General features: G+C 40.4%; 1 protein-coding gene across 1 annotated transcript in view; it reads left to right on the top strand.

Annotated features, from left to right (window-relative positions):
• The window catches only part of adgrv1 (adhesion G protein-coupled receptor V1), a 95,557-nt gene that overhangs the window by 41,258 nt on the left and 35,286 nt on the right, over positions 1–19,013 (top strand). The window contains exons 73-88 of the mRNA XM_053324919.1: positions 189–409; positions 508–787; positions 919–1,062; positions 1,799–1,970; positions 2,098–2,239; positions 2,353–2,921; positions 3,035–3,298; positions 3,718–3,835; positions 3,969–4,140; positions 4,346–4,588; positions 5,916–6,323; positions 7,136–7,308; positions 7,486–7,732; positions 7,934–8,073; positions 9,018–9,178; positions 9,362–9,462. Of these exons, the coding sequence (XP_053180894.1) occupies positions 189–409; positions 508–787; positions 919–1,062; positions 1,799–1,970; positions 2,098–2,239; positions 2,353–2,921; positions 3,035–3,298; positions 3,718–3,835; positions 3,969–4,140; positions 4,346–4,588; positions 5,916–6,323; positions 7,136–7,308; positions 7,486–7,732; positions 7,934–8,073; positions 9,018–9,178; positions 9,362–9,462 (3,555 nt within the window). The remainder of the gene's footprint in view (positions 1–188; positions 410–507; positions 788–918; positions 1,063–1,798; positions 1,971–2,097; positions 2,240–2,352; positions 2,922–3,034; positions 3,299–3,717; positions 3,836–3,968; positions 4,141–4,345; positions 4,589–5,915; positions 6,324–7,135; positions 7,309–7,485; positions 7,733–7,933; positions 8,074–9,017; positions 9,179–9,361; positions 9,463–19,013) is intronic.

Below are 19,013 nucleotides of genomic sequence, written 5' to 3'. Positions count from 1 at the left end.
AAGATTGTGTATTTATGTGTATACGTTAGAACATGCCCCATCTGTCACCAGTAAGCAGCAGAAATATAAGGAAATGTATCAATTATCAGTCAAATACAGTATCAGTGTTTCAACTAGCTGATTTAAATCCTTTGTTCTTTATTTAGTCTCTCATTGAAACATATACATATGTTTGTCCAACACCTCAGGTCCACTGGGAGATACAGAGTGACTCTGATATGGCAGGTGACTTCCTAGCCTTATCTGGCTCAGTGATGATCCTACAGGGCCAAAGGGAGGCAGAAATTGTCCTCAGGCTGATGCCGGATACAGTGCCAGAGCTGGAGGAGCTCTACATTGTCCAACTCACAGCTGTGGAGGGTGGTGCTACCTTGGATTCCAACCCAAACCTCATCAGCACCCACATTAGGTTTGTCATTATGGTTCTGTTATACTCAGGAACATATATAATAGAAAGTAAAAAAGTCAAATCTGTCATCAACTTTCGCCTTCATCTCTTATCCTTAGGGTGAAAGCTAATGACGAGCCCCATGGCGTGTTTTCCCTGAACCCTGAGCAACAGTCTATAATTGTAGTGGGATCAGGTTCAGAGGTCAGCCGAGTCCTGGTTATGAACGTGACACGGCTCGGAGGGCTGTTTGGCAATGCTAGTGTTGGCTATAGGATCAGTGGAGGCATAGATGAAGTAATGGACATTGAGGAGATACTGGGAGGACTAGCTGAAGGGAGGCTGTTGTTGAAGGAGGGAGAGTCCTTCATTACTGTCACTGTACCGATCAGCAGCCAGGTAAGGATAAGGATGCTTAATGACAATTAAGACCTAAATTAAATTAATTTTAAAAGGACCCATGTAGGTTTTTAGCTTTTAAATAAGCACACACACAAAGTTTGTTTGTTTTCCTGCTTTATTCCCTGTAGGTGTTTCTGACAGTGGGTGAAAGCTTAACAGCACAGCTTACTGATGTCAGACTAGTAAGTCCTATTCTTGGTTCACCTCCTCGTCTACTTCATGAGGCCAGTGTTGCTACCGTGACTGTGCCCAAAGAAGCTGCCAGCTCAGAGGTGAGTTGTGGATATGTTTTTGTTTGTTTGTTGATATATGACCCTGCAAGGATAACTTCCTTTCCTCAACTTCCTTCAGGGCACTCAGAATTGTGAAAAGTGGTAGGGCCTCACTGAATGCTCAATGACATTTTGTTAGAGTGAATATGTCTTCTAGCGATATACATATTGTGTCACTTGGCAGCTTTCTGCTTAGAAAGAATTCCTTTTGTAGAGTATTTGATTTCCACACAAACACCATTGACATAATGCATCAATTTTAAGGAAGAGTAATTTACACTTACAGATAACTGATCGGTAAACATAAGTTTGTTTAATTATTTCTCAGCCGGCAGAGGACAAATTTTGACGTACTACACCATAACCTTCTGAAATCTCTCTCCACAGATTTTGATATAACATAAAACTCACTTCTAGCAACTGTAACTGAGTTAATGCTGAGTTCTTGACTGCTCTGTGAACACTTAACTGTTCCTTGTCAATCCTTTTGAAAAATCCATGTAACACACTCGAGCTAATGCATTTAACTCGCTGCTAACAAGGAAATTTAGAGAACATGACAAACATTGTGGATGCTACAAAAAGACATTTTATAACAGATAACTTTCTCAGCGCTATGAAATACAAAATAATTATAAGATAAAACAATGCATTCATATATTTTTTCTGGTTAATGATAAAGGAGACAACAAAACAGCAGCATTTCTAATTATCCTGTCTCACTTATGTTGTGCAGGTTGGTTTTGCCTCCCTGGCCCTAGAGGTTTCAAATGTAGAAACTGGGAAGTGTGAAGCAAAAGTGACGCGAGAAGGGCTGTTTGGAGAGATCAGGGTGCAGTGGAGAGCAGGGTATCCTTCAGGACAGGGTCCTTCTGGTTTCAGACATGGAACTATCATGCCAAACTCAGGTGAGATACCCTGTAGGCAAATAAACTCTGAAAAACTGAATGATAGCAGCACAGATTCAGGCATTTCACTGCACTTGCATTATTTATGTCAATTGTTTTTTTTAATGTGCTCCTTCCTCATATACAGGCTCACTAACCCTAGCCCATGGAGAGAAGGCTAAAGCCATATCTCTGACAGCTATTGCTGATGCATCTGAGCCAGCTGTCCATGCCATACACCTTACTGCTGCCACCTCCAGCACTGCTGCAACCAGTATTGTTAAACTCAGGTAATGGTGTTACAGTGGTCTGAAGTTGTAGCACAGTCAATATGTGTATCTAGAAGTCGCAACTGTTGCATAAAACATTAAGACAAATAAAATGTGTCTGTCTGTCTGTGCAGGTCAGGATATACTGTGGCTGAAGTGGAGCCATTGGGAATCTACCAGTTTGCCCCTGAATCTCGGCAGCTGGTTATCACAGAAGACATCCGGACTATAACACTTTATGTTCAGAGACTCTACGGTTCTCGTAGCAACAGGACTCGCCTGTCCTATACAACAATAACAGGCAGCGCAGCAGCGGGAGAGGACTTCATTGCAGTGCCAGACGGCCACTTGGTCTTTGACTCCCCTCGCCAAACCAACACTTCTCTGCGCCTTTCAATACTTGATGACTCCCTTTCAGAGCCTGATGAATACTTTCACGTCAATCTAACAGATGTTCGCCTCCTTACTTCAGTCTCAGCATTGGCAGACACTTCTCCTCGCCTTAACCCTCAGCACAGCTTGGCCACTATCACCATCCTTGCTAGTGATGTGACTGGTGGAGTGCTGAGTATTGGCCCTGGACAGATCCAAGTACCTGAAGACAGGGATGAGGAGACTCAGCTGGAGCAGAAAGTGGTTCTGAGGGTGCGCAGGTCTGACAGTGTGGCTGGAGCTGTGAGAGTTCGGGTACAAGTATATGGAGGTGTGTTTGTTTTAATACACTTTGATCTTGCTCAAATACAATAAATTATATCAAAATTTACTGTGACGTTTACAGTTTTGCTTTAGTTTTTGTTGCTGTGTGATTTCATCCAGATGGAAGCCCATCACCTCTTCCCTTCAATGTGGATCCTGTTGGGACCTTAGCAAAGGAGAATCAGGACTTCCTCTTGGAGTCCACTATTGTGACCCTGCAGGCTGGTCAGAATGAGACCGAGGTTATCCTTGTCATCCTGGATGACTCTGAGCCCGAGGGACAGGAAGTATTCTTCATCTACCTCAGTGATCCCGAGGGAGGGGCACAGATCACAGACAGTCCAGATGAGGGCTTTGGGGCCTTTGTCAAGATCACCATCCTTGGTAAAATAACGAACGAAAGATCAAGTAGTATTTATTACTGGTTTGTTTTTAGTTCTGCAAATTTATTAGCAAATAAATTTGTTCCAACATGTTAATTTCTTATTATGTTTTTCCATGTTCTTCTGGCTATAGCACTGAATTAATTCAAAGTGTGTCCTTGGGGACTAATTAAAAAAACCTGTAGACATGTGTTTGTTATTTGAATGAGTCAGTGTCCTCCTCCAGTTTCCACTAATGCTATTTGTTTTGCATTGCTGTAACATTAGTGTCCCGCTGCTATTTTGGGCTTCCTGGCATTACTTCTCACATAATCATTGCAGTGGGAAGATTATTAGGATTGATTACAAAGTGCATAATTATGTGGTTGTCTGGCTATGATTAAATTAATTTGTATCATTAATTTGTACTATCTACAACAGGGAGTGACTTCCACAATGGTATTGTAGGCTTCAGTCTTAATTCTCTGATGGGCCAAGTTCTGGATGAGGATTCAAAGAACAGAACCACTCTGCTATACCTACAGAGACAAGAAAACAGGTAATGAAACCTAAATTTTTTTGCACTCATTAGGTTAAAATTTATGTTAATATGAAATTGCCTCAAAGAAATTCTTCTGCTTTCATTTTTTGTTATTTCTATTTATTTTGTATGGTCTTTTCTCTCTGATCAGAGTTTTTGAGGATTTGCAGGTCTTCTGGAGAGCTACATTCAACAAGACAACTCTAACTCTTGTCAATAATGGAGTCGACCTAACCAAACAGCTAGTGCAAACTTCAGGAACTGTGCTGTGCAGGAGAGGAGAGATAATATGTGCTCTTACGGTGGTGGCCCTAGATGATGAGGTAATAGAGAGGGATCAGTCCCTGGTGCAGGTGGTGATATTGCATGTTGGTGTCTTCCTGACCTTTAAATACACTTTGTCCAATAATTAAAAATACAGTTTTTAAGCCAACATATTTTGGGGAATAATAATTAACATTATGTATGTAAACATAAGAAATGTTGTGATGCACAAAATTAAACAACCACTCACCTGTGTTTCCGTAGGAACCAGAATACCAGGCGTGGTTCTTAGTGGAGATTTATCAGGTGGGTGCAGGTGCTACGATTAATGCAACAACCCGTTTTGCCAACATCACCTTGGCTGAAAGCGACGATCCACAAGGAATTGTGTACTTTGCTGTTGGCCACAGACTGCCCATCGCCACCCTGATAACCACAAGGCTCAGTCTCCAGGTCTACAGACGAGCAAGCATAGCTTCTGCCATGTCTGTACAATATCGCACATTGGTAAGTTACACACAGATGTTTAGCTGTTAAGCACCAACATACACTATAGCACATGCATGCACACATAAAGTACTATAAATATAACTGGGCATACGAACAAACATGATACACATATCTTGAAATTTTATTTACAACTTGTTGTAAATGCATAATAAGAAATCCCATCTTCCAATCAAGTCTAGGCTGTAATCATATCGGGCCAACAAGGATTTTCCACAATCGTTTAAATTGTAACACCTGAATGAAGTATATTTGTCTCCAACTGACCTGGTTTTGTTGACCCTATCCACCTAATGAGTCAATCACAAATCTAGTAGTCCACTGATCTATTTTGGCTCCTTTATAACGCTGTCACTATTAAAGCCAGTTCAAAAAACTATTTTATTATGTCACATTCTACCTGCTACCACCAAGCCCCGAGACTGGGACATGCAGGGGTTTTGTCACAGGTTTTCCCTGATTTAACAATACTGGAAAATTGGAAACATTCTTTTTCAGAAACATGATAATTCACAGCTTACGTTGTTTTCTAATTTTGGACACATCATCGTTGATTTCTGTATCCTTCAACAGAAATGCCAGAAAGATACAAAAAGTACCAACTTTGCATGATATAATCCTTCATTTATGTAGCTATTTTAAAATGGAATGCAAATAGCAAAACTGCATCTAGTAGTTATCTTACATTTCATCTGATGGTTGAACCTCAGACGATTTCACAATCGTCTTTAGATTTATGGAAATATTAATTGTGTTCATGGTTTATTGATACTTATAAATTTTCAAGATACCAATGTTCCCTCCTCTCCTTGCATCTTTTATATCATTGCCACCCTTTCTCTCTCTGAGGAATAATGATTAGACATATCTTGGCTGCACTCAGCTCAGGGGCATAAAGTCTCCACTGGCACTCACAGTATTTGATATTAGAGATGAAAGGTAGAGAGTGTCTAGCGCACTCAACAAAATTGAAAACCCTCACTAAGACACATGGCCAGGTCACATACTTTCACCTCTCAGAACTAAAGCATGTTGCAACATATAAGCTTTTATACATATTAAAAGCCCAGTCCCTCATTTACATTACATCCCAACTTTCACAATGTGGTCAACTTCACTCATTTGCATGTCCTGCAGCTGGAATTCAGACCATGTAGATGCTTTGTACCAAAAGGGAATTTTGCTTTTAATAGAGTAGCCTGAGGTATAGTTGTTTTTGTTGGGTATTTTCGGACAGTACATTTTTTGTCATTTTATAATTGTTCTGTTGATGCTGGTAATATGACTCCATGAAAAATCATAGCATCTATGTTTTTTTCTTCCCTAGGAACTTCCCAGGGAAGAGATGGTGGGTCCCTCTATAATTTGGCCTGCGAAAGCAGGCATGGATTTTCCTAAGCAGGAGGGCAGGCTAACCTTTGATGTGGGTCACCATAACACATCATTGGACATTTACCTGACACCTGACCTTGCCTCATCCTTGCCCACACCTAAGCGCTTCCAAATCGAGCTCTACAATGCTACAGGGAGTGTCAGAGTGCACCCTGAGTTTGGGCTTGCTAATGTGACTCTGGTGTCAAATGCAGCAAGTGAAGCTGTGTGGGTCTTACTGGACCAATTACACCAGCCTCTCGACGCAGCTATATTGAACCAGGTTCTGCAAAGACTGATCGATAAGGTCGCCACACCACTCAATCGTGAGCAGATGATCGCTGTGCTTGAAGCTGTGGAAAAGGTAAGAGGGTTGGAGAGATAACAGACAAAAGTATTTCCGCTATACTTAACAATAACCACACCATATTTTCTTACCCTTACCTTTACTTTCTTTGACGCTGGAAGAGCAAATAGGACAGTGGGCTATCATAGTATTTCACTGTTTCATCTGCCCCTACACATCATCATTATCATGATATGAGACAAGACATAATCTAGAGTTATCATTACTTTTTTAAATGTACTATGATTTTCTTGTGTTTAAAATCCTCTGAAACCAAAAGTAAATTTCCCCAGAGTGCCATTCCATTGTCAAAATGATAATGCTAACTCTGGTCTCAACAAAAAAAAAACAGAATGGTTACAATTTATTTTCACTCGCATCATATTTTTAAAATCACTTCCACTGCACTATTTTGACAACTCTGAACCCGTTTGTCATTTGAAAAGGTCTCAGTTGTCATCCTACATGAGCACTGTTGTCACTACTGTGCTCTACAGTATTACGTGTGCTCAGCCTCCAGACAAGCAAAGACTACATTTTAATATGACAGTGTGTGGGGGGGATAGAAGAGAGAAAGCAGAGACCGGAGAAATGCCAGCATGAGGATACGTGGGAGCAAAGAAAGAGTGATGAGGAGATGAAACACTGCAGACGCAAATGAAATTAATTAACTATAAAAAACCAAAAGTGCTGCATGTCAGAGGATAAATATTGTACCTTAAAGTTTGGTCAAACACAGATGACATGCATATCAGTGACAGATGGATGTGATAATACCTGAAATTCTCAGTGCATTTTTGTTCCTGTCTCTGTTTTTTTTCCTGAGCCAGGTTATTGCAGTGGCCAACAGGGTTCCTTTACAGGAAAACAGCCGAAATTTGACCTATGACCTGCTGTGTGTCTTGGCCAATCCAAGCAGAGTCGACACACGGGGCCTTAGTCACCTTGCTGAGGTGGCTGAGCGATTTGCATTCTCCCTCCTCACACACAGCCAATGTGAAATGTGAGTCCCAGCACAATGAGAGTGAAGAGTGAGGAATGCTGTTAAATCTGCTGAAGATGGGGAATATCTTGCTTTGAAATTTTGAGATGTCGAACATTGTGGAAATGTACAGATAAACAATACAGAAGAAACTCCAAGGATTTGGTCTGTTAAATTTTTTTTTCTGTGATTTTCCAGAGGGGGAACCATCCTGGACAAATGTCCATATATGACCATCTCTGCTTTCCAGTGGTACCCCACACAGATCAATGGACACAAATTCAGGGGTCGTAATGCAGACTTCTTCCAGCTCCCAGATACTCTGCTTGCAGTGCCAGCTGGCTTGACTGCCGACTGTAGCAACCTCAGTCGGATTCAACTGACCGAGTTTAGAACTGAACACTGGTTTCTCACCAATGATACAACTACTGCTCTCAATGGGAAGGTAGGTAACGCTTATTTAGTATTGCTTAGTTAACTGTAAGTAACAAAGGAAATTATGTTGTGCATGTTTTCTTTTGGTGCTGGGGAAATAATTTGATTGAAACAGCAGGTGGCAGTATTGCCCCAATATAAACTAGCCATATCTTTTTCAGTTTACTCCAAAGATGAAGTCTCTTCTGCTGTTGCCTCTGTTGATATGTAGGTATTCTCAGCCAGCCTCCAGGACAGAGGGTCACGACCCCTAGGAGATGGTAATGAGGTGGTATACCGTATCCACACACCTGGTCAGCAAGTTAAACCTGGCCGGTCTCTGTGTCTTCTCTGGAATCAGACCACTGCAAGGTAATCCACCATAGACACAGCTGTGCAGGTACATGCTCAGCTTTTAAATAGGCTAAAGACAGCTACTTGACACCCATAATTATATATTAATGTGCACTGTTACTCGCCCGCTAAACATGCAGTACCAATTAAAAGTAAGGACACACTTTCCCATTCACTTGAATAAGAAAGTGTGTCCAAGCTTTCTATTAACTCTCTATTAATTGTCATTTGGCTCAACTATATCCTTTATATCCTCTCTTTATACATTTATGCTATTTGAATATGTTCTAAAATTGCAACCCTTTGCTCACATCTTTCTGCGACTCCAGCACTTACTGGCACAGTTTGTTAAGTGGAGCCTCTCTGTGACTGTGAGTAAAGTCACATTGCTCTCTGTTTAAAATCTGCACACTCTGAGTCCTCCCACTCGCCCTCAGTTTGTTGAGGACATTCCTGGGGCTTTGAGCAGGACTTGGCTGGAACACACTGTTACAAGTTAAGAATTGGCAGGTTTGGTTTGGCTGGAACAGCGACTTGGACGATGTATCCCAGATAACAAAACTGATGGGAGAACTGATAAGGAAAGAGAGCAAAAGGTGGCGAAAGAAGCAAAGTCAATGACAGGGAAAGGACACTGAAAATGTCACTGCAGATGTTTTTCACTTTTGAAAAATGGCTCGCTCAGTGCATGTCTGTTCGTATTATATCTTGTTATATGTTTGTGCCATTGAATCTAGCACAAATTATAATGTTCTTGTTTGTCACAAAGAATCTTTGAAGGGTAAATGTGACATCAAATAACACTTACTGAAGTCAAAACACCACAGAGCACATGTCAAGTCATTGCCTTGCATTGCAATGTTTTTTCAGTCTGTTGTTAGCATAGTGTCTTTACTTGTATTTTCCTTGTCTTTCCTTGCCTTATCCTACATGATTTCTCCATCTCCTCTCCTCACCTCCAGCTGGTCATCAGATGGTCAGTACTGCAGGGTTGTGAAAGAGAGTGGCAACTATGTGGAATGTGCCTGCTCCCACTTGTCTATCTACACGGCCCAGGCAGAATTTACAACTTTTGCATCATACAATGAGGCCTTCTATGCTTCGGGATTTATCTGCATCTCAGGTACAAAACACTGTCTTGTTATATGTTCTCTTCAACATGTCTTACATTGTTTTCCTGTGTTTTTGTGTCTGCCCATTTGCCTGCCTTTCTCTATAGCTATCTCTCTTCCATATTCATCCCACATTGTTATCAGTAGTCATTAATTTATACTAAATATTGGTTCTGTGTTTTCACTCTCATCAGGCTTTGCATTGGCCATTATATCCCACGTGCTGTGCTCCCGTTTCCCGATGTTTGCTGCCAAACTTCTCACTCACATGATGGTGAGCTGCCTTGGAACCCAGGTAATATAATAATTTTGCAATCCTCTTGTGTGGTACAACAACACTTTTTCTATACAGGCCACAGTTTTAAGACCCGCAGTTGACTGCTTATGAAAGCTGAGACCTTCATAGTCCCACACCATCTGTGTTTGCATCTACTGATTTTCTGTAGGGCTAGAAATATAGATGGATGAGGAAACTGTTGAGGTTGTTATAGAGACATTTATCCCATTTTGCTCTATGGATTGGTAGCTCACATATATTAACACAACTGTGATGTGTCTGCAGTGCAACACACACCTTCACTTTCACAAGTGCATATAAAAATACTGACTGAAAAATAGAAGAAAGCACACATGCATTTTCCCATTTTTATTAACGTCTTTTACATGTACACACACACACACACACACACACACACACACACACACACACACACACACACATATGTATGCAGCCAACCTCTCTTACTGGCCACCACACATGGCACAGGTTTTTTTCTTGGAAATGTGCATAGATGTGAAAAAAACATCATCAAATGTCATTGGTTAGTAGTTTGCGGGCCGATGCGTCCTGACAACGCAACCATGCCCCCCGCACTCTCACCCATTAAAAACGCAAGCTGTCACATAAGCAGTGAGCGAGATAGATATGCGGCTGCAGGTTAATCTCTCAGCTGGTCCTGACCATGTGTGTGTGTATGTGTGTGTATGTGTGTGCGTGACCGTGTGCGGGACTGGTAATTTTCCACTGGTCCCCCGTCTCTTTGGTTGACAAACATGAGCCCCTACTAAAGCAGACTGTCGTTGGGGGCTAACCACCTCAGGCTCAACCTGTTTATGGCCCAGAGAGAGCCCCTGAACCTAATAGGGTTTTGGATGGAAAATTCCGTCCTGTTCTGTTTCTTTGTTGATACTGTACTGTATATTAAGGCCTTGTTGGCACATGTCTGAGATTGTGCTATAGTTTATAAAATACATACGTGTTTTTCTGTGGCCTTCTGGTCAAGGCCAGCTGATGAAGGCCTGGTTGAGTGCCAGACTGTCAAACTGAAGGCCTATCTGAATGTACACTCTGGTATTAAGATGTACCCTCTAAGTGGTTGTCTGGTACTGCTGAGAATATTTTGGAGGTGATGATGGGCTCACGGTGCAGGATGTGCTGAATTAAAATAGACCAGTTGACGTCATTGTCTTCACTTAACTATGCACTTTGTCTTAGATCTGGAATGACTACCTAGAAACAGACGTAAACAAATGTAACTTCCCTTTTATATAAATCTCTAGGAGAAGATTTGTCGGTCAAGTCTACTTTTGCTTCTTCCCTGGTCTCCTCTTTCTGTAACCTTTTTTGTGTCCAACACATCAACTATCCATAGTTCTTACTGAAAAACCAATGAAATGGTCAAATGAATCATTGAATGGACTGAATATGCTTTATCAACCAACTTCCACTATTAAAACATGTATGCGCATGTATGCAGTTGGCATGAGGCTAAAACGTAACAATTGATAAGACGATCTCACTGCAAGATCTGTTTAGTAACTGCTTTGACTTTTTTTTTTTTAGAATAGCCTTCCACATTTTATTGGAGATAAGCTATATCTTTGTATTTTAGGTGAGCTATATTTTAGGTTTTAGTTTCTGGCTTCCAGTAAAGTAGGCTGTCCTAAACGTTTCCCAATGGTTATATAGTACACTATAAAACAAAGTATACTGTATATTCAGTGGATTTAGATGCTATTGGTGAAAGGATAAGTAAAATCCATTCAATCTTTAGCCTCTATTTATTAAAAAACTATCATATGCATCATGCATGCTGTCACTGTATAGATCAATTTATATTTTATATAAAAGTATAATTTCTTATTGTATGATCCCATTTACAATAAGATGCCTCTATGTCAGTAAGGATTCATCTGAGTCCACATCTCAGGATATTACATTTGCTGCTACAGCACTACATGGTCAGTCACGTGACATGCCATTGGTAGTCATGCATCTTTTTGACTTTGTAATGCTCCACAGGATTATATTTACCGTCAAGAGTAGGCATTAGGAAGTGATTAATGTTAAATTGCTGTATTAAGAGGTCTAAGGATCTTGCATCTTTGATCTAAGAGATGTAATCACTGTGACAGAAATGTCTCCTGAACTTGTGGGTCTCAACCTTGCTCACGCCTCATCATTGATTTGAACTGTCAGGTCCGGCTCCCACCACCTCTGACAGAAGAGGACTCTCCATCTGTGGTGGCTGGATTGTAATTAGTCACTGACGCTGCCCTCTGTGGGCAGAAAATTAATGCTGCTGGTTTGATTTATTTCTCAGCAACAGCTACAGTCAGCAAGATAGAACTAGAATAATATCCCACTCCGCAGTAAGACTCTGAGAGTAGAGAGCAGGTGGAGGAGATGGAAAAGGTGGCGATTCATGGATCAATTTATGTTTATGTACCTTTTAATTGTCTTACAATATGTGCAGCCACTGTCATTTCACTTCATTCCTAGGTGGGAAATGTAACAGACTTGAGGGTAGCAAGGGTAACACATTAAGCTATGAAACCACTAACAAAGTAAACGAGCATGAGTATAAGCACAAACAAGAGCTGGCAGGACAAAAAGAGAACATTAGGTAGACTTGCAAGATTAGTGCAATATGACGTCAGTTCCAAACAAAATGTATTTGGTTCGTTCATCATCATTTGTTCCTCTATTTTCCATCTCCTCCTTATTTCCAGGCATCACATATTTTGACATCATCTCTTGTCAAAGAATAAATTAGAAGAAAATAAGCTACAGCAACAATAGCTGTTTTGCAGATGCTCTTTTCTGTGAGCCACTCAAAAAAGGCTGTTAATCTCATCTTCATTGTCCCTATGCAACTGAAAAATGAAAATTAATTAATTCATCGCTCAATGCCACATCAATTGGTAAGGCTATCAAAACAGCAAGTTGGTCTCTGTTGTTCCATCCTCAACCTTTTTTTTAACTATCGGTGTCCATGTGACTTTTTGCAACTCAGGAAGACCAGAAAATGTACCTCAAATTTCTTGAAACTGCCACTGTAGCGTACTCCCAGTGTTTGCTATCCAATGCACATCCAGAAGTTTAACATTTATCTGGAGCTTTAAGAAAAGTACTGTAACTCTGACTGTACAATACTAGTTATATTCTGTAGGCAACTTTATTTCAGTCATAGAAGCAGGTTTTTGAAGGTGTCAGGAGGTCAAACAGGTTGGAACTGATCTGTGTTGGTATCAAGATACACACGGGGCAACAGAGAGCAGACACTGACAATGATACAGTCGGCCACCTACCGAGAGAAAATAATGATTTTCTCTCTCCCTGGAAGTGGTGGAAAGAACTTCTTTCCACCACTTCCAGGGAGAGTACTCTCACTTTAAACCGTGGTGTGTGTGTGTTTGTTTGTTTGTGTGTGTGTGTGTGTTTGTGTCTGTGTGTCTGTGTGTGTGTGTGTGTGTGTGTGTGTGTGTGTGTGTGTGTGTGTGTGAGTGTGTGTGTGTGTGTGAGTGTGTGTGTGTGTGCCACTTTGTCGCGTCAGAGGTAGTGCGTTGACAGGCTCTGGCCAGCAGTTTGCCCTCTTCTCAGCAAGACAACTGAAGATTGTCTGTGTAGAGTGGAAATTTACCCAGTGCATATGTACTGTGTAAGTGAACCTCATCTGTACGTCTGTGTGTGTGTGTGTGTGTGTGTGTGTGTGTATGTGTGTGTGTGTGTATGTGATGTTAGGGCTTATCAAATGACCAGCAATTTGACTTGAATTACAGCTGTATGTGGTCTCAAATACAGGCACATGTAGTTTTGCTGTTTTACATACACCACTGACAGCAGAGACAGGTCCCAAATTTGATGAACATTTATGGGTTGATGCTTCTATTAAAACACAACTAGATGGCCGATTATCTCATTTCTTGTTTAATTTGCACACCCTGTCTCTTCTTTTCCTGTAATGTGGCACTTCAAGCTATTTCTCATCACATTCATAGTATATCTTATATTAAAGTCATCAGTGTTTCCCTTCAGACCATTGCCAAGCATATTCCCATAGTTGTTTCCAGGAAAGACAGATAACTTCCAAAGAACTTATAATTCTCCTGTAGTACTGTATGCTGTACCTATAGTGTCACTTACGCTATAAAACGTACAGCTTCTTATTTATTAATTACATATTGAAAGAAATTGAATATTTCATATAAAGTCTGGCAGCTTAATCTAGACTGTGTGTGCGTGTGCTCAAAAACACATATTCAACTGCTAGTGTGAGAAAGGAAAATCTCGTCTCCATCATTATTGCAAAAAAAAAACAATTTAATTTCTTATCCATTGTGATTCAACAGCTTTCCACGAATCAGACAGACATTCCCACACTCAGTACTCAGTTAAGTGTTTATCCCAGTGGTTCCAGTGTTTTTTATCCCTGGGAGGTGTTTAGGTGACTCTTAGTTCTGGTTATAAAGGATTTCCGGGTAACTCTGGGACCGGCTCCAGCATTCAGAACATTACTACTGAGTCCACAGGCACATACAGGACACTAAACCCTAACCCCTGACACAACACCCACCACCCTCACTTCCCGTCTTTCAGAAGAATAAAGAAACTCTCTGATTGCTGCACGAATTCCTAAAAGTTCCTGTTTGTCGTCAGCGTGTATATATATGTGGGGGCGGTATGGTTTTTGAGGAGCGTGCATGCAGTTACTCAGCTCCCCGGGAAAGGGGATGAATTGCGTAATCCAAGACCTTACCATGTCCTTGTCTGTAGAATGTAAGAGCCACAGATCCAAGTCTTTGTAAACAAAGTGAGTGACTCTGTTTTTCCTGAGGAAGTTTATCTGTTCCCATCATGGCCAATCAATCATTAAATCAATAAACAGAGAGAGAGTTTTTATGTGTCTACCCCTCTGTTTGACGTCAGAGAATACGCCTATCTTATCCTTTTCTGTGCTTAGCCCAGCACATGTTTGAAGACAAAAAGGAAAAGCTAAAGGAAGGACTGCTGTTTTCTTCTCAGTGTTTTCTTCTCCCTTCCTTCCAGTTTATTTTTAACAAATATAATAAAGAAAAGGGCCATTAATGCTTTGACAAAGATGTTCTTTAGAGTGACTTTTCTTTACTCTGTAGTCTTACAATGTTATTTTTTCTTGTAGTTATTAAGAAATGAAGAGCAATATACAGTGTATTACATGTTGTTGATTTTAATGCAATTTTAAGCTCTTTACTGTGTCAGCCCGAGCTAATGGCAGACAATTGATGGAAGGGTATAAAGTATCGGCAGTCAATGCCTGTGTTACTGTGTGTGTGTGTGTGTGTGTGTGTGTGTGTGTGTGTGTGTGCGTGTGCGTGTGCGTGTGTGTGTGCGTGTGTGTGTGTGTGTGTGTGTGTGTGTGTGTGTGTGGACAGAACAGTGGAGAGGTGAAGACGGCCTCTTGGGAGACTCACATTACGCTTCACTAGCTGGTCCACCACCTTGTGCGTAGTACTTTCCCTGACTCACCTCCTCATCATCTGGCCCATCTCTGCTAATAGGATCTTTCTTTTATACAACACTCAGCGTTCATTCATCTTGACTCCCCTGTGTCTGTTGTCTGATACTGAAAAACAAAGATAAACCACACAGAGTAAAAAGCTGTATTTGTGCTCTCAGAAAGTTCCTTTCATGTCTTAATTTTCCTGCTTCACTTTCATCTGTCCTTGCGGCTTCTTTCTACTCTCACCTCAGCTTTATTTCTCAAAATGATGACTGATGTCCCTGTTTCTATTCTTTGTCCCCTTTATCATTCTGGCTGCTGCTGGGCTTAGCTGGGAGCTCTGACATTATGAGCCACAAAAAGACTGTCTCACTCTGTCTCAGCCTCTCCCTCTCGTTATCCCTGTGGAAGTGACCGAGCACATCCTGTGTCACTCATCAGTTTTGATGTTCCTTTTCCCTAAACTGGTTGTAGACAGACCACTGATTCTTAAAGACTCACCAAACACAGGGATTTCTGCCAGGACCGTTTTCGTCATATTTTAATATCGTCAACAGCGGCCTGAAAATACCCTGTGGAGTTCCTGTTTGTTTACATTTGGTGTTTCTCACAAGAACACATTGTGTGTATCCTTTAGCAATAACAAATGTGCTGAACATTCCTCATAAAACATTTGCAAATCAGATTTTTGTATTTATTTTGAAACCTGCATTTGTTAAATACATGTTTATGTTGACTAATATTCTTCTTGGACCACAGATGTCCATCACCTGAACAGCATAAAAATGACAGACTTCATATAGTAATAGCGTGCATGTACTACACATTTGCATTACTGTCCTCAGCATTTGGCAAAAATGTGTATCCTGTCACCCACATGCTATTAAGTATCCTCACAGTAGAGCACAAGATATTTTGCCCCATAGTGCAACAGTTTGTGAAAATAATGCATCATTTACATTCTTAATTTCTTCACTTCTTTTCATAAATTAATTAAAGTAATATTCAACACATTTTTTGTCATCAGATCTGAAGCCCTTATGAAAGACTGTACACCCTTTAAATCTTACAGGTGCGACACCATCAATTTCATTTGAGTTGTGATAGAAATGTAACCTCCTCTGCAGCTGTCACCCACATACTGTACCGTTGCAAAATGACAGAGCCTTAAATGCAGTAGCTATTCATGAATTGCTCTAGTTATTTATCTACCAGGGCGGTCAGACATCAGTCTTATCTAGATTAAATCATGGAGTGATTCAATTCAGTATTTAATTCATTTTGCTCATTATTGTAATGGATAGTAAGGACATAATACCATTCAGCAGTATAGTATTTGCAGCATTAATCATTTCTGTTTAATGTACTTTTGCATAAGTTTCATCATAATGGTTTCCTAACGATCAGATGTGCTGCACCAGACTCTGGCCTTTTTGGACTCTGGAAGTTACACTCTCATTTTTGCCAAATGTGTGTTGTTTTAACAGCTGGTGACCCTAGAAACATGAACTTTCCTCTATTTCCAGAAAAAGCCCAGTAAACAGCGACAGGAGGCCACAGTAGCCTTCCACCTTCATCAGGGCACGTTTCTACCATGAGCTTCTGCTTCGCCTTGTTCCTGTGACATACAGGACAGCACATATCCAAGAGCAAATCATACAAGCTGTCAATGCCTTGGTGGTTATTTCTGGGGTGACTGAATATTTCAGTTATACACAGCATTTGACAGTTTTACAAGTCACTGTGTTGAGTACATCAAACAAAATAGCAATGTTCAGCACTTGTAGTAGATTAGATCATTGACAGCACAACTCAAAGAAATATAAATGCATCCAGAAACTATTGATAAATATGGATATTCTGCTACAATATGCTGTTTACTTTCATATTATTTTAAATCAATATTTCAAACTTCCTGTGCATTAGGCATTTAATCTGCCTGTCCAGCATATATGACCTAGTACATCCCTTAAGCTGTAATACATTGACTTCTCATCAATTCCCCGCTTCAGTAGATAAAGATAATACAATCAACAGATGGATATCTGAGAGGAACATTTCTTTTGGCAAGTCAAGTCCAGGGCTTGTGTCATTTAACAGTTGCTAGTATTCCTGTAATCGTATGCCAGTATGAAGGAGTAATAATTTATAAGGCCTGTAGGTAGTAAATGTATTAGCACAAAGAAAAACTGTTGAAAATCCAACAGCCACCATTGTTAACTTGCTGTACTTTCCATGCTTTGTAGCAGCCGGCACCGTTACCTGATTCAGCGGGGTCATCCTGTTTGCCATGAAGGACTTTATCAAACAGGGCTGCTGACACCATGAATGATAAACAAAGTGGGGGCTAGAGAAGTCTGCAGTATCCTGTTCTATTTTTGGAAATTGATAGCTTGTCTTGGCAGACCTTTATGTGTAGAGTGGAGTGAACTTTGGAGGTTTAGAGGAGTGAAAACATGATTTACCCTGAAACTATTGAGCTCATTGGTGTTTCCACCCTAGATAGATAACCTAGGTTTTCTAGGTTAGATTGAACACGATTTTTTCTCCTGTTGTAATATAACACAGCATATTACTGTAGCATTAATGTTGTCTGTGTTGAGCTACATTGTGCAATTAATATTTACTGAATATTTATAATGTCATTAATTGTGAAGATTCTTGTGCTGGGCCAATGAGAGAGAGAAAGAGTGATGGAGTAACCTATGTGATGCCAGCTTAATGGCCTGAAATAGAAAATAAGTTGCCTTATTTCCTCGAAGAATCAGGAGATGTTGAATGGAGGAAGGAAATGGCGGATGGTGTAATCAAATTGAATTGAATCTATAAAAAGATCTTTTGTTCTTGGCTTATCGCTTTATCTTGGCAAATTGTAATCAGTCTATTTAGTCAGCTTTGTTTCTAGCTTTGCTTGAATCTTGACTCTCAGTCTCATTTTGAGCAGGATTTAATATTTTGGGTGACATGATGAACAGCAGGCCCACCGCTGATTATGAGTGCATTAGCTCACAAACAAAACATATCTATATAACAAATACATTAAACACAAACACTGATGAACACATATACGCCACCAAATGTGTGTGAATATGCTCATGTATAGTCAACATAAAAAAAACATATTCAAATGCTGTTCACACTGCTTACCAGCCCAATCCTCGATGTAGTGGTTATGAAACACATGCTTATGCTTGCATTAATGGATGCACAAACATATATAAGTGTGCCCAGATGGCCTTGTGAGCAAATACCAATATAAACACACACTCACACACACTCAGAGAAACACATAACATCCAATACATTCACTCAGCCATTCACTCACAGTAACCTGTAGAGGTCTCTGTAGCTCCACAGCCAGAGCCAAGTGCAACAGCAGATGTGAATGAAGTGCCTAATCAATGAGTCCCTAGAGTTTTACTCTTTTTTATGACTAGTGTTTTCTTTTTGGAGCACACTAAGACACTGCTGCGCTGTTATCCAGTAGGAGATGTTCTGATAATGAATCCAGTCTTACAGATGTCTAAGCTGTAAAAAATTCCCCCTTATCTGAACAGCCAAACAAGAGGTCATCTAGTACTGAGTCATCTAGGTAGATATATACAAATAAAAAAAAATCTTTAAAGTTAAACTACAACCATAACATTAATCTTAGTCTAATCTGGTTTGGATATGATGGTTGAAGAGGGCCAACGGAGAGACATTATACAGCACATGATAATAGAGGTGTCGCTCTGATTAAGTCTCAGTAACACAGTGAGCTACCAAAGCACATAGTACTGTATAGTCTAGTGTGTGTGCAGAAGCAGCATGAATTAAGCTTAAAGTATTTATCTCAGACTCTTCACAAATCGATTGACTTTACATTCGCTCATTGATAGACACTGAGAGCTGCTGTAGATCAGCCAATTTGCATGGAAGGGATCGCTCCTAGATCGATGGCCTGTTGGACTGCTGTGGATGAGGCTGCTTTAGTGGGTCCATGTAGTTTTCTGTAGGCTTTCAATCAATATGATTAGATTTGCATTTACCTGACTGATAACCAGTTGAAGCATGAAAAGTACTACTGATCTGGAAGTGATGC

The sequence above is a fragment of the Scomber japonicus genome, chromosome 9, assembly GCF_027409825.1.
Source record: "Scomber japonicus isolate fScoJap1 chromosome 9, fScoJap1.pri, whole genome shotgun sequence".
NCBI lineage: Eukaryota > Metazoa > Chordata > Actinopteri > Scombriformes > Scombridae > Scomber > Scomber japonicus.
The sequence above is the reverse complement of the archived record's forward strand: the minus strand, read 5'-3'. Positions and strand labels throughout refer to the sequence as shown.